Genomic DNA, 14,342 nt, shown 5'->3' on the forward strand with positions numbered 1-14,342 from the left:
AGCATCCCTGGGGTCAGCCCAAGACCCCGACCCCTTGGTGCTGCCCCTGTGCCTCCTGCTCCGCAGCAGGGTCCTCGCAGGGTGGCTGAGCATTCTGGGCAGGGACCGCTCCAGGAGGGGCTCCTGGGCCCCTGTGAGAGGGGAGGGCCTTGGGTGCAGACCCACGTCCCAGGGTCTGCGCTGCAGGGGCATCGATCCCCCATGGCCCCACGTTGCCAGACGAGGGGACTGGGGCTGCCATGCTCAGGAACCTAAGCATGATGGTCTCAATAGGCTTCCGATACGGAGCTGAAGAAGCTGCATCCCCAGCAGCAACGCACCAAATTTATCCTCAATCATACTGTTCCTTACAATTAATAGCAGAATTAGAAACAATCAGGGAGCTGCCTAATTACTGTCAATTAGAGCGCGCTAATCAAGCTCCGATCACACACACACACGCTGCCGCTGCACTCACCATTAAATGTCAAATTTCATTAGAGACCAGCAACAAAATCAAAAGCCTGACATTCAATTTCAGCAGCACACACAGCGCAGGCTTCCAATCAGCATAAAAATGCAGACTCCGGGGAAGGCAACGAGGCGCAGGAGCCCTCGCTGCACTGTTAACCCTCTCTGAAATACACTCCTGCCTCTCCTGTGTCCACCCACCCACAGGGCACGCATGGCAGCTCCACTCCTGTCCCAGGCAGCTCGCTGTCCTCTCTGCAGTAGCCCCGCAGCTGCCATCATGTCCTAACCTCCATCTCTGAGGAGGTTTGGTGGCACCTGACTTGAAGAAAGCAATCACAGTGTCTAACACGGGCAGCAGCCTCTAGCAGCAGGACTGCCAGGGACTTGGCAAGCCCTTCTGTTCCAGCCAAGCCTCTGCCCTCCTGGGTCAGCCCGGATCAGCCAGGCTGGCCCCTGGGGCCTGGTCTGTCTCTGCGTGGCAGGAAAACCAACCACAGGTTGGAGAGGGCTGCAGGCAGCAGCCAGAAGCTGCCACACAGAGGTCTGGAGTGCGGCTGGTGTCCCCCTCACAAGGCTGGGAGAGCATGTGGCATCAGAGCTCTTCCATCTCTGGTTTCTACTGCATTTGACACATTTCTGCTGCCATTTATCCACAGGGAAATAGTTCACCCTCGACAATTAAGAGAGAGAAATCTAATACATTCAGACTCCATTTTAATAAATATAAATTACTGATACTGTTCAGCAGGACTATGCTCAGAGCAGGTGTGAGGCACCTTCATCTCCCAGCCTGGATGTCGCAGGGGACCTGAACTTTCTTGTCTGAGGCTACACATGGATCATCCAGCCTAGCTCTGCTGCCCACCTGCTCAGCAGGTTTGGCCCTGGGGCCAAACCACATGCAGCACCCTGTCCCTTCCAGGCTCAGTGTGAGGGCTCATCCCTTCTGCAGCTCCCACCAATGTCCCTGCAGGCTGTGGGGAGCACAACTTCTCCACAGAGCAGGGAACATCCACGTCCCTCTTCTTCCTACTGCCCAGCAGATAAAGCCACAGAGCAGGCAGGGGCCCAGGGAGCTGCTCAGCATCCCCCAGCACCAGGGATGTGCTCCGGAGTCTCTGGCTGCCCCAGCCCTTCCTTGACAGTCCCAAAGGGTTCTGTGGGGGGAGAAAGGCACCAGGAGGTATGAGTTGCTGGTGTCCCACCAGCCCGGGGGATGGCACTGCCAGCGCTGGGCGACAGGTCTGTCAGGATGCTCAGGAGGCACCAGCCCTGCCTGGCTGGTCGCCCCTTGTACACTGCAGACCCCCCAGCACAGCTGGGCTGGTGGCACGTCCCTGGGCCACTGACAGAGGGCAGGACACAGCAGGGCTGACCCGCAGGGCTCAGGTGAACACAGTGCAGTGGGACCCGCGCAGAGCGGATCAGCTACGTCAGTGCTCGAGAGTCAACTTCTCAGCCCTCCATGTCACAGGGAGAAGCAGCAGCATCTCAGCTCCTGTTCGTGTCAGTCTCCAGGGTACCCTGCCTGTGCGAGGTGGATTGCTTCGGGTGGCCGAGGCACGGAGGCTCCTCCCGTGGACAGGGACACTCTAGCCAGAGCCAGGGTGGGCGAAACACGCAGCGTGGCCAGGCCAGTCGCCGGGGCTGTGCAGCGGGGCTGCGGGGAGGGGGACCAGATGGTCCCCGGGGCCACACAGGCAGAACCTGCTGTCCTGAGGGATGTCACAGCCTCAGGGGCACGCCGGGCTCCTGCTGCTGGGTGCGGAGGGGCCACGGGCGGGGAGGACCCTGCTCTGGAGCAGGAACCAGCCCGGCACGATCCCGGCGCCCGTGCCAGCGTCCCGAGGGCTGCGTGGAGCAGCTGCCCACCCAGCACCCGCTGCCCCCGGCGCCGGGGCCTGCCCTGGCGCACCCCGTGTCCGAGGCGAGGGCCGGGGGGGCCGCGGCACATTAATGCTCAGAGCTGCGCCCTTCCGCTCCCGTCGCCTGCGCTGCCCCATCAGCAGTAACAGTCTGATTAATTCGCTTCCAGCAGGGAGCTGATGGGGCCAATGATGGAGCCGCTGCATCAGGCGCGCTGAAATTGATAGTTTTTCACAGTTACAAATGAGGAGCCTCCTCAGCTGCAAATGGCGCCCGCACAGTCGGACTCCGGTAATGATCATAAAGAGGCTCTCTTTAAACTGCGAAAGCCCCTGGGACCGGGCGGGGGGGGCGGCTGCCGCGCTAATGAGAACTACAAGGGGCGAGCAGGCATGGAAATGGCTCCTCCACTCTTGATGTGCATTTAACTGCTTTTTTAGTGCGGCGGCAGAGCCAGGAACGAAGGAGTGATGAATGCAGCACAAAAGCATTTATTTTCCAATTCGGCAAAGTGGCTACGTTGGGAAATGTATGAATTATTTTAATTCACTCAACTGTCCTGAAACATCGCAGAGAGCGAGTGAGCGTGGGGGGAGGGGGTGGGCTGCTCTCACTGTGTGCTCCCGAGGCAGGAATTACTCCTGTTCCTTCAACTGCCCCAAAACCTGGGAGCTGGGGGTGCCAGCCAGGAGCAGAGATGGGGAAAGCAATGGTTACTCCCCAGACGGTGAGCTGAGAGTGGGGCTGGCAGAGGAGCGAGGTCAGAACAGTCCTGCTGCTGACACACACCCCTCGGCCGGAGGGAGAGTGCCTTACCACGTCCATCAGGAGAGCTCTTCCCCCCTGGTTTGGACACTGCCAGCTGTCCCTCACCAAGGTGGACAGTTCCAACAAGGCCCCAAGGCTGTGTCCGACACCTGTCAGCAAACTCTGGGCTTGCAGCCACAGGGCAGAGCTCAGGTCCACCCCACTACCAGAATAAACCTCCCAGCTGCTGCAGCTGAGCAGGGTCAGAAGTGCTACTTACAGGGGTTGGGGCAGCTGCCAGGGATAGCCACGGCCTCGTTCCACTGGTCAGCGCTGGAGACCGAGTAGGAGCGCTGGTGCATCCCGTCGGGCTTGGAGCTGAAGCCCACCAGGTTGATGCCGCTGATGGAGCGCTCCGAGTGCAGGGAGGTACTGCTGGTCGAGTGGGGAGCACCTGCAAGAGACACAAACTCAGCAGGGGCCAACGGCTGCTCTGAAGCACAAAGGAAGGAGGAGAAGCTGTCCTGGGCCCCATGAGGTGTCTCCCCAGGTGGCCCTGCGTGATGACGGGCTCTACTGGCTCTCCTCTCCCACGGGGTGCCAGTGCATCACCCCCCAGAGGTGCCCAGCACACACCCCTTCTCAGAGGGACACCCAGCTTGATGTATTTCAGCCTGGCACCTGGGCACAGCCAGGCATCCTGGCACACAGCTTCCCTCTCCAGCCAAATTTCGCAGCTGGAGTTCATGGTCTGCTCACAGTCTTCACTGTAGCCTCAGGCACCTGGACAAACACAAACCTTCCCCACATCCAGTGTGCCCATCCTCAGTCCTTAACTTCACTCCTGTGTGTCCCCAGCAAGAAACACAACATGTTGGTGGCACAAGAAGTGAATGGAAAATCACATGGAGGATGTCAAAGGGACAAGCTGGGGAAGAGATGCTGGTGAGCTGGGAACTGGGGGTGGAAAAGCCTCTTCCCACTAGCTGGAAACCCCCTGAGCTGAGCCCAGACCTTGAAGCCCCCAGGAAAGGAGCATTTTTGGGACAATGGGTCCCAAAAAAATGGGTCAAGTGGTTCTGGATTACACTAATATCCAAAATCTCCAGAAGAGTAAACAGAGCAGCTCTGATGGGGAGCAAACCCCTTGCTGATCAAGGCTGCTGGCAGCCTGGTAAAGGAGGGAGGGATGACCCGACACCTGCGCACTGCAAGCCCCTTCCATGCCTTCCCTCAGGGCATCAGCTCCAGCCATCTAGAGACGGTGTTTTGGGAGCTTGAGGACAAGCAAAGGGTCCCTTTCCTTACCTCACAGCTCCCTCTCCTCCTTCCCACCCAGAGGCACAGATGTGGAGAAAACCCAGCCCTCCTGGCTGTCCTGTTGAGTGCTCCAGTTGCAGGGTGCCCATACAAGACACAGGTCCCTGGCCAGAGCCCCCTGCTTGCCCCTGCCCTGCCTGAGCTGGCCACCCCGCGGCCAAGCACGGGGATAGGAGAGGCTGGGCAGCTCCTTTCATGGTGTCTAAGTGGGATCTTTCACAGATGCAGGCTGGAGAGCAGGTGAACACCTGCAGCAGCAGGTCCCACCTGGGGTTGCTACAGCCAGGACAGCTCACCTGTCCTGGGACCTTCACCACCTGAAAACAGGCTCACGTTGCTGTCACAGAACCCCACAATGGCTGAGGCTGGAAGGGACCTGGAGGTCCTCCGGTCCAACCCCTGCTCAAGCAGGGCCACCCAGAGTCAGCTGTCCTGGACTGTGGACGGTTTTTGCGTATCTCTGAGGAGGGAGGCTGCACAACCTCACAGGGCACCCTATTCCAGTGCTTAGCCACCCTCCAGCAAGAACAGAGCCCCACGAAACCCCCACGTGGAGCTGCACATTTTGTACACAAGAGACAGAATCACCTTTCTTCGGTGATCTGAATGTCACTGGTGCCCCAGTGCTGCCTGGGGCTGGATGTGCCTGGACCTCAAGGAGCCCTGACACCCCAGAGAGGGGACACGGGGTTGTGCTGAGGGAGGAGGGACGGGGCACCAGCACCAGCTCTGCCCTTCATGTGCCTGCCCCGTCCCCTCCAGCCCACCTGGCCCAGTGCAGAAATCCCCCTTCCCTGTGGGGCGATCTGAGGGGTCCTGGCAGGGCCCAGAGCCCAGAGCTCAGCTGCCTCCAGCCCGGCTGCTCCCCTCCCTTCTTCCCTCCCCTTGTTCAGCGCCACAGAAACACGTGTAAAACCATGACACTGACTTTGCCTCTAATTAGCCCTTAATTTACAAGACACACTCGGAAGGGTAATTAGCTGGCGCTCCGCTCCTGACTGCTGCATCCATCTCCTCTCGCCTCCCCGTGGGAGGGAGCCTGCTGCCAGGGACAAGGCTGCTCCCTGGGACCGGGAAGAGCTGGGTCCTGGGGACCATGCTCCTGGGATGGGATGGGGTGGGGTGGGACAGGAAGCCCCAGTGCCTGCCAGCCCCATCCCAGCCAGGAGGAGAGGGAGGAGAGCAGGGCATCGTGCCTGGGAGAGGCTCCTCCTGCTGAGAGGAGAGTCCTTCAGAGCCCCAGGAGCCTGGGACTGCCCCTCACACCTTCACCCCAGCCTTGCTGGGAGCCCCAGCCTGCAGACCCTGCCCCTCCACCACCCCTCTTGGGTGCCAGCTTGGGCTGCCACAACACCCAAGAGCTCCTGCCCTGACCAGGGACATGCCAAGGCAAGCCCTGGACCTGCCCCATCCATGGACCATCTCAGCTTTGTGGCAGCTGGCAGTGGGTGAGGCTGGGCAGCAGGAACGAGTGCTGGCAGCAGGGAAGGCAGCAGGGAAGGCAGCACCTCCAGAGCCTGCCCCACAGCCCTGCTTGGCCTTACTGGTGCTCACCCAAGGAGATGCTCACCTGAGGAGATGCTCGCCTGAGTTGGTGCTCACCCAAAGAGGTGGTGCCCAGCCAGCCCTGCACCAGCCTCCCAAGCCTGACACCATGAAGAACCAGCCCCGATTTGAAAATGTCATCTTGAAATGAAACGGTGCTGCTGAGACTTCCAGGAACAGCTCCTGCCAGCCTCTGCAGTCTCTCCAGGAGCTCCCTGCACTTCTCACCAGCTGCCTGCAGTCTCCCAGCTGCAGAGAAACCTCCTCCCAGCCCAGCAGCTCACTTGGCCACGGACCTCTGGGCTCCACAACTCTGGCTTGTCCCTGGGATCTGTGCCAGGTGGCCCCAACAAGGTGAGAGCACTCAGGAATTGCTTCCCTTTGGAATTGACACCACCAGCAGTTGCTGAATACATTTCCTTTAAATTAGGCAAGCAAAATGAAAGGTGAATAAAAGGCTACATGTAAATACTACTACTGAGCCAAAGCCTCCAGGAACTGAACTCTCCCTGACCCCTCAAGCAAAGCTCTCCCAATCACTGCTTCTCCAACCCTCCCAGTGATTTGGCAAAATAATACACAGGTGGGATTTGGATTGCACTAGGCTGGACCTCCTAACTGGGAACACAGGAGAAGGGGGAATGCTGCAAGTATTGCCTTGTTACAGCATAACTGAACACACCACTACCAAGGCTGGACAGTCAGGTGTGGTCTCACACGTGCACAAGGAGGTTACGTCAAACGTGACCCCTGGTGTGCAAAATGAAGTAAGGCACAACTGGGAAGTGTGCCCACCTCCTGAACAAAGCTGGCACCACACCTCACCCAGTCCTCATGCACAACCTACCACCTTGAAAAACACTCATATAAGGTGGAACAGGTAAAGAAAACAAAGATGATTTCCATTCCCACTAATCCTGTGGGAATGGACTCCACCAACCAGCCTCCCAGGATCAGCAACACCAGGTGCATGGACATGCCACATCACAGACTTTGTGAATAGAACACCAGAAATACCTACATCCCTGACAAGCTTCATTCAGGAAAGGACCACTTCCTCCTCTTCCCTGAGCACACAATGACCTGAGTAGCACTGGGGAAACCAAGCTGTGACACATCAGCTCTACCTCCTACCACCAGCATCTGATGCCCACTTCTGAGGAAGCTCCCAGGGAAGCCAGATGTCTCCTTAATGCAGGTGGGTGACAGTGTCTGCAGCCTGGCTGGGCCACGGAGAGGCTGTTTCACCAGCACAGACAGCAGTTTGGGGATGTCTCCCTGTATAGCCCAGGACAGCACAGTCTTCTCTGAAGTGCCAGCCCCTGTAGGTGCTGGAAGAGGAATGCTGCCCCATGCTGCAGCAGATGGTGGCTGTTTGGCAGTAGATAGTGATGGAGGCCACCCAGGATTCCCAGTGAGGACACCCTAGCACAGAGCAAACCCGGTTCTCTCTTGTACTACAGTGGCCAAAAGCCCTCTGCAGACTGAAGCTGTTCACTCTCTGCCAGACTGTGTCCCAGAGAGGCACCAGTTGCCACTACCCATTAACCAAAACTTTAAGGTACTTGTTGCCAACTGATCTTCAGTTATTCCAAATAAAAACAAGAATCCCTGCAAGTCACCTCAAAGTATTGGCTCTCTGTTGGTGTCTGCAGCCAGAGCATGTCCCAAAGTCTCTCCAAAAGCTGCGGGGACCCCAAGACACTGCTCCACGGCTGCACGGGGCGGGCTGGATGGGAACCCACCTCCAGCTGGTGGGAACTGCCTCAGCTCTGAGAAACCAGCTGGTTCTTGAGGGGAGGTGAAAGCCAATGAGCGTGGTTGAGCTGCCTGCCTGTGAAATCCCTGCTGGTAAGGACATAACTCACTGCTCCCCACCAAGGGGCAGAGGCTGCTGCGTGCGCAGGAATGCTGCTGCCCTGGGAGCTCCCGCGGCCGCTGCTCCCAGCGCTGCCCACACTCCTGGAGCAGGTCTGGAGCATATCTGGAGCCAGAAGCCTCTGTCAGGCTGGTTTTGTGAACCAAGCCCTGCATGCTGCTTGCTGGACAGACTCAGTTCCTTCCTCCTGAACAGCTCCTACCAGACATGAGGCCAAAAGACACAGGCGAGCTCTTATCAACCTGAAGCAGCAGGATGGAGACCTGGCATTTGAAAGACCTAAAACCCAAGTTCTCCTTAGGAAGTGGCACCAGTGCCAAGCACCAATACAGCCCCACAAGCACGGCCGGGCATGCTCAGGGATGACAGATCTTCCCAGCTCTGCCAACAGTGAACGTCTCAGCAGAGTCACTGATCCAAACTGCAGGCGACCTGGGTTTCCCAGCCCTGCTTCTTAGCAAGGCCATCAGGATCTGCCAGCTTGCACACAGTGGGAGCCACTGCTTGTCACTGGGCCTCACAGATGCTCTGGCACAGGGGAATCTGCACTTGGAGAGCACATTTTTGGACATATGCAGGCGGTGAGCGACAATGTAACACCCCAGCTCCTGCCACCACTAATCCGTGGAACCGGCAGGAGAAACAGCTCTGCATGGTCCAGACATCTCCGGGAGGGCCCAAAACCCAACCTGCCTGCAGCAGCATGGGGAGAGCTGAACAGGACGTGGTCACTACAGACTGCTCCCATCGCCCAGCCAAAACCCAGGGTGCACAAGATAAGCCCAGGCATCTCCAGTGACACAGCAGACTCACCCCTGGTGAACCAGGTGGTGGTTGACTCCAGGCACAGCCAGAAAAGCTGAGAAGCCTGCAAACAGGTACTCCAGGGACAGCTGCCTCCCAAAACCCTCGGGCACCAGGAGCACTCCCAGGAGCCACCAGCAGCCACAGCCACTCAGTCCTCTCCCTGAGCACCCAGGCAGACCCATGGAGCCCCATCTGCTCCCCAGCAGCTCCGCTGCCAGGAAGGGCGCCCGGAGCTGAGCGGGAAGCAGCGGATCTGCCGGGAAAGCAAGTGACAGCAGGACTGGACAGGGAGTCACACACAGCCAGAAGGAGCCCTCTGATTGTCTGATCTTTTCTGCACAGCACATCACACCGCAGGCCTCCCACTTGTTTACTCCTGTCTGAACTCCAACACATCTTTCAGCAAATCTGCTGATCATGATTAGGGGAGTGTCAGTGGCAGAGAAACCACAGCAACTCTTGGTGAGAAGCTCCAGTGGTTAGTTACCCTCACTGTTGAAATTTGCACCCTACTTCTAGTCTGAATTGTCTTGCTTCAGCTACCAGTCATTGGAGCTTGGTATATTTTTGTCTGATAAAGAGATCCCTGTTACCAAATTTTTGTTCCTACACAGGTATTTACAGATGGTGTTGAAACAATCTCTTAACCTTTTCTTTGATAAACTAATTTGAGCTCCTTGAATCCTTCATCACAAGGCACATTTTGCAAGTGTTTCGTTGTGCTCCAGCCATTCTCTGAGTCCTTTCCAGTCTCTCAGTTTCATTCTCATCCTGCGGAAACATGAAATCCATGAACTTCAGCCTCTAGAAGTCCTCTCCATCCCAAAACTGACAGTCACCATCAACACTTCAGAAAGACCTTGACCACATCTTCTAGAATTCCTGAATTAAATAATTCAGACTTGCTGATTCAAACATATCTACATCTCCTACCTGCTGTTTAATATGCTTCCTAATTACAGCTGGATATGAAGAATTCATCACTCTGTGCTAAGATACATCATCTTGCCTCTTCCCAGACACCAAACTGTTCACTGAACACTTCTCTTTTTTTCCTTATTAGCCATTCTACTATTTCCGTACAGTAATGAACAAATGCTGTTTTTAGGATTCATTAGTTCCTAATAAACTTGAAAAAAAATCATTTCACTGTCTTTAACTCGGCTGGTTACCTGTTCTGTATCCCCTTGTGCAAGCATGGTAATGCAGGCTCCTGAAACTAACCAAGAGGGGGGAAGGTGAGCTGGGAAATGAGCTTCAGATACCAAATCCATCACTTTTATTTGTATGTTATGTGGAGTCTCCATGGACCACGTGCAAGCTGAAGATTGGGAACTTGGTAAGATCTATGAACAGTGACTGTTCTCATGATTCCCAGGCTAAACCCACCACAATACAGGGATGAAGATGCTGTGGACAAGGCAGCTGCTGCAGCAGGAGCTCACCAAGTGCAAGGCACTGGGTGAGTGTGAAGGCAGGACATGTTGGTGAAAGGGACCCTGAGCTACCACTGAGACCAGGGCAGGAAAAGGCACCAAGGAGGACATGGGACCTGCTTTGAGCTCAATAACTGGCTCAACAGCAGGAGCTGAGGCGCAAGATTTGTCTTGTTTTTCAGTAAAGCAGCTATGAGGGAGAAGGAAAGAGAGTCTTCCCTCCGGGAGACAGCAGAGAGGAGAGGCTCAGGCAGGAGTCCACTGACCAGCAGCTCTGGGATGTGTTGGGCAATGTCCCACCAGCCGAGGCACCGAGGCCCTTTGGAGAGAGGCGGTGGGTGGGTGGGCAGCTGCCCCCAGAGCTGGGGTGTGCTGCTGCCCCCACCTCATCACTGGCTTTCCTCCTCGCTTCTTTACCAACAGCATCACTTGCTGAATGCACTAACCCCTTCCCTCAGCCTGGCTGGTGCCGAGCTCTGGGCAGGCAAGAGGCTCCTCCGCAGCAGCCCCGACCAAACAGGGGAACCAGCCCTTTGTGTGGCTGCAACCAGCAGGTCTGGGAATGCCGGGAGCTGGAAGGCTTCCCACACAGCCCAAAGGGTCACTGCCAGGGCTGCTCACCATTAATCACTCCCAGCAGATGTTGGTCTGTGGAGCTCTGGCAAAGGGCTCCATGGCAGAGCCAGGCTCCAGCGCAGCTCCAGCTGGCCAGGCAGGACCACACCGGTGCTACCAACCACCTGCCTGCTGGAGCTTTCCACTCCTGCTCCATACTTATTGATTATTAATCGTGTTGCTGTTATTTTGATTGCTTTTTATATACACAGAGATGCAGACACACAGTTGTACAATATCTGCTGGCACAACTCACCTCACTCCCCTCCACCTCCTCTCATTCTTTGCACCTGGACAGAGAATTAATAGTTTACATCTCCTCTTAACCCAGATTAATACATTTTTAAGCAGTGCAATCTTCCTCTTGATGTTAACTTTTTAGTATCCTGTAAAATGTTCCTAAAAAACTCCTAATTATGCCTCACTTTCTTTTTTTTTTTTTTTTTCTGTTTCTTTCTCCCAAACGACCTGGCTCATAATTGCTTTCAGCTTTGTGAAATTGGCTCAGATATATATTCTTGTGTGCGTGTGTCTGTGCCTGTGTGTGTTTAACACTCTCTATTTCTCATTTGAATTTTACTCTGCCTGAACACCAGTATGACGAAGTCAAGGTTACTTTTATCTAAGCCACTACTCAGTTTTCCTTTTGTAATTCACTCACCCCATCTACTTAGCTGAGGGTGCCTGGCAGTCTCCATGGGGGCTGCATTGCTGCTCTGAACCAGGGGGATCCAGAAAGCCTGAGGAAGCTTCAGTGTCACTTGGCTAAGTCCTCCAGTATTATTACCATGATACTGTCACTTACTCTCCAACATGTGATAGAAAAATATTTCAGAACCTGTTTCTGAGACATGCAGACCGAGGAGATGGGAATAAGCAGTGGGGAGTGAATGGAGGAAAAATAGTCCTTGTGTCACATCTCTTCCTTGGTCTGCGAATGTGACCAGAGGGGTCACTTACAGACTCCACAGAGACTTGAAATCATGAGCTGCAGAAAACATACAAGTAATAGTGTATAAAATACAAACCAGAAAAGGTTCTGTGCAGCTGAGAAGTCCAAAAGACATCACCAGGCTGGCAGAGGGAGACGGATGCTGCTAGAAGGCTGCAACAATACAGATCAACATTTGCAGGCACAATGGGAAGCAGGAAGCTCAGCCTGGTGTAAAATTGCAGGAAGGAAGGAAGCAGACCCAGAACTTCCTGGGTTTGCTGCAGAGCGTGGACCTGGACAAGTACTGCAGTGAATGATGAAAAACCAGCAGGTGCTCCCAGCTCACGAAGGCCAGCAGCTGAGAAGGCTGCTCAGCCCAGGCTACAACTGCATCGTACCCTCTGACACAGCTCCTGTTTCTGAAGCTTTTCGCTCAGAACAGGTTTGACACATCCCTGCTCACCCTGCACACCCAGGCTGCCTGGCACACAGCAACACCCTCCGGGGTGTATGATGCCAAGAGAGACCACGGGTCAGCTTGAGGTTCACAGAATCACAGGACCACAGAGTGGTGGGGGCTGGAAGGGACCCCTGGAGATCATCCAGTCCAACTTCCCTGCCAGAGCAGGATCACCTACAGCAGGTCCCAGGGGTCACATCCAGACAAGTTTGGAATGTCTCCAGGGATGGAGACTCCACAGCCTCCCTGGGCAGCTTGTCCCAGGGCTCTGTTACCTCTGCTACCCTCAGAGTAAAGAAGTACTTTCTTATATTCAGGTTAAACCTCCTGTGACCCAGTTTGTGCCTATTGCCCCTTGTCCTGTCACTGGGCATCACTGAAAAGAGTCTGGCCCCATCCTCCTGACACCCACTGGAGGCATTTACAAGCACTGATGAATGCCCCCTCAGCCTCCTTTTCTCTAAGCTGAGCAGCCCCAGCTCTCTCAGCCCTTCCATACATGGTAGATGCTCCAGTCCCTTCATCACCTTAGTGGCCCCAGGCTCTGCACAGGTTTGTGCTGTTCCTGCTGGGGACAGCCAGGACACAGCCTGTGGCCCTGGGAGTGACAGAGAGATCCATTCCTGTGAAAACCTGTCTGGAGCAAAGCCTGAAGAATGACTCTGTCCCTGACCTGCTAGCCATGGGGTTTTGCAGCTTCCTGTGGGACAGCTCACTGCCCACCAGCAGAACAGAGACCCCGGCCCCACCGGTGCCTGGGAGCAGAAGAAAGGGCAGGGAGGGGAGCAGAACTGGAGCCTGCACTCCAGGAGTGAGGAGCTGGCAGCAAGACTGGCAGATAGCAGAAAGGGAATGAGCCTTTTGACTGTACAAGCTGCTCCCCTGCCCCTCTCCTTTTGCAGCACAAGCCTGGTCTGTGTAGAGGGGAAAGCAGCTTTTCTGAAAGCAGGCCTCAGTCCACCCCAGGAGAACACCAGCTACCCTCTCACCACATCTTCCTTGGCAAGTTACTTATACTGAGATTTTCACAGGTGGCTACTAATTATACTAGCTTCATTTTTCCAGGTGCCTGGTGCAAGACACCCAGACCAGATGTTCAGAAATGCAGGATGCTGGTAGGAATGAGGGCTGCTGGCTGCCCTGGCCACCTGCCTGCCCTGGGCAGGGCCCTCACCATCACCACCTCAGGGCTGCCTTGCTCTTTTCTCCCCTCTGTTCTCCCTCTCCTCCTCACTTCCTCTGAAGCCTTTTTTCCTGCTCAGCCCTGCAATGCACAGCTCCTTTAGTGTTCTAGCAAGTAATAAGTGTATCAAGTTCTAGTAATTATCTCTAATTAGGGTTAGTGATTATACTGTTAGGTTGGAGAAAAATCAATCTCTGCTTTCCCGTCAGGGAAGGCAGAGGGAGCTGGGGTGGGGAGCAGAGCTGGAACTGGCAGCTCCCTCCGAGCTCTGAGCCCTCCTGAGAGCTTCTCCCTGCCCACCCTTGGAGGGCTCTGCCCACCCTGAGGACCAGGAGCTCCAGGTGGGGCCAGAGGGCACGGCCTCACTCCTTGGCTGCTCTGGGCAAGGCAGCCCACCCAGGAGGCACAGCAAAGCCAGGGCAGTTGAGCACTAGACTGGGCAGAGTTAGGTAATGGGTGGTAGAGTTAGGTTAATGGTTGATAGAGCTAGGTTAATGGTTGGACTCAATGATCCTAAAGGTCTTTTCCAACCAAAACGATTCTGTGATCCCGATGTGCCCAGCCTGGCTGGGTGCTCTCACAACACTCCTGGCCACCTCCACAGGACGTGGCTGCACCTGCAGGTCCCCATGGGGACACTGGGGCTGGTGCACAGCCTGTGCCTAGAGACAGGGTGCAGTGTGGGGGGCTGCAGCTCCCCGGGAGAAGGACCTGAGAAGGTCCCACATGTCCCCTGGGCACAGGGTTTGTCAGGGGATGGCAGAGCTCTACACACTGGGTGAAGCCCAAGGTCACAGGTACAAGTCACATGCCAGCACGTCCACCCTGCACACTCCTGGGGAATGTCTGGCACCCCTGGCTGTGGTCAAAAGGGCAAAAGGTAGAAGGGTTGGATCTGCTGGAAGACAGCTGGGGATGAGGGTGACAACTGGAAGGGGAATAGCCAGAGCAGCCTGTCACACACCAGAGAAGTTGCCTTTAGAAACCTGACAACAAAGTGTGTCCAACCTGCAGGTCTCAGGAGCGAAGTGCGCACACCTCCCGAGCAGCGAGGCTCTGGGGGTGAGAAGGGCAGCCAGATTTCTGGCAAAAGAAGC

General features: G+C 55.7%; 1 protein-coding gene across 2 annotated transcripts in view; it reads right to left on the bottom strand.

Moving 5' to 3' along the window:
- Positions 1-14,342, bottom strand: part of AGAP3 (ArfGAP with GTPase domain, ankyrin repeat and PH domain 3) — a 117,430-nt gene that overhangs the window by 12,008 nt on the left and 91,080 nt on the right. For both annotated transcript variants that reach the window (XM_051611000.1, XM_051610999.1), the window contains exon 12: positions 3,347-3,520. In XM_051611000.1, coding sequence (XP_051466960.1) covers positions 3,347-3,520 — 174 coding nt within the window. The remainder of the gene's footprint in view (positions 1-3,346; positions 3,521-14,342) is intronic.

The sequence above is a fragment of the Apus apus genome, chromosome 2, assembly GCF_020740795.1.
Source record: "Apus apus isolate bApuApu2 chromosome 2, bApuApu2.pri.cur, whole genome shotgun sequence".
NCBI classification, from domain to species: Eukaryota; Metazoa; Chordata; class Aves; order Apodiformes; family Apodidae; genus Apus; species Apus apus.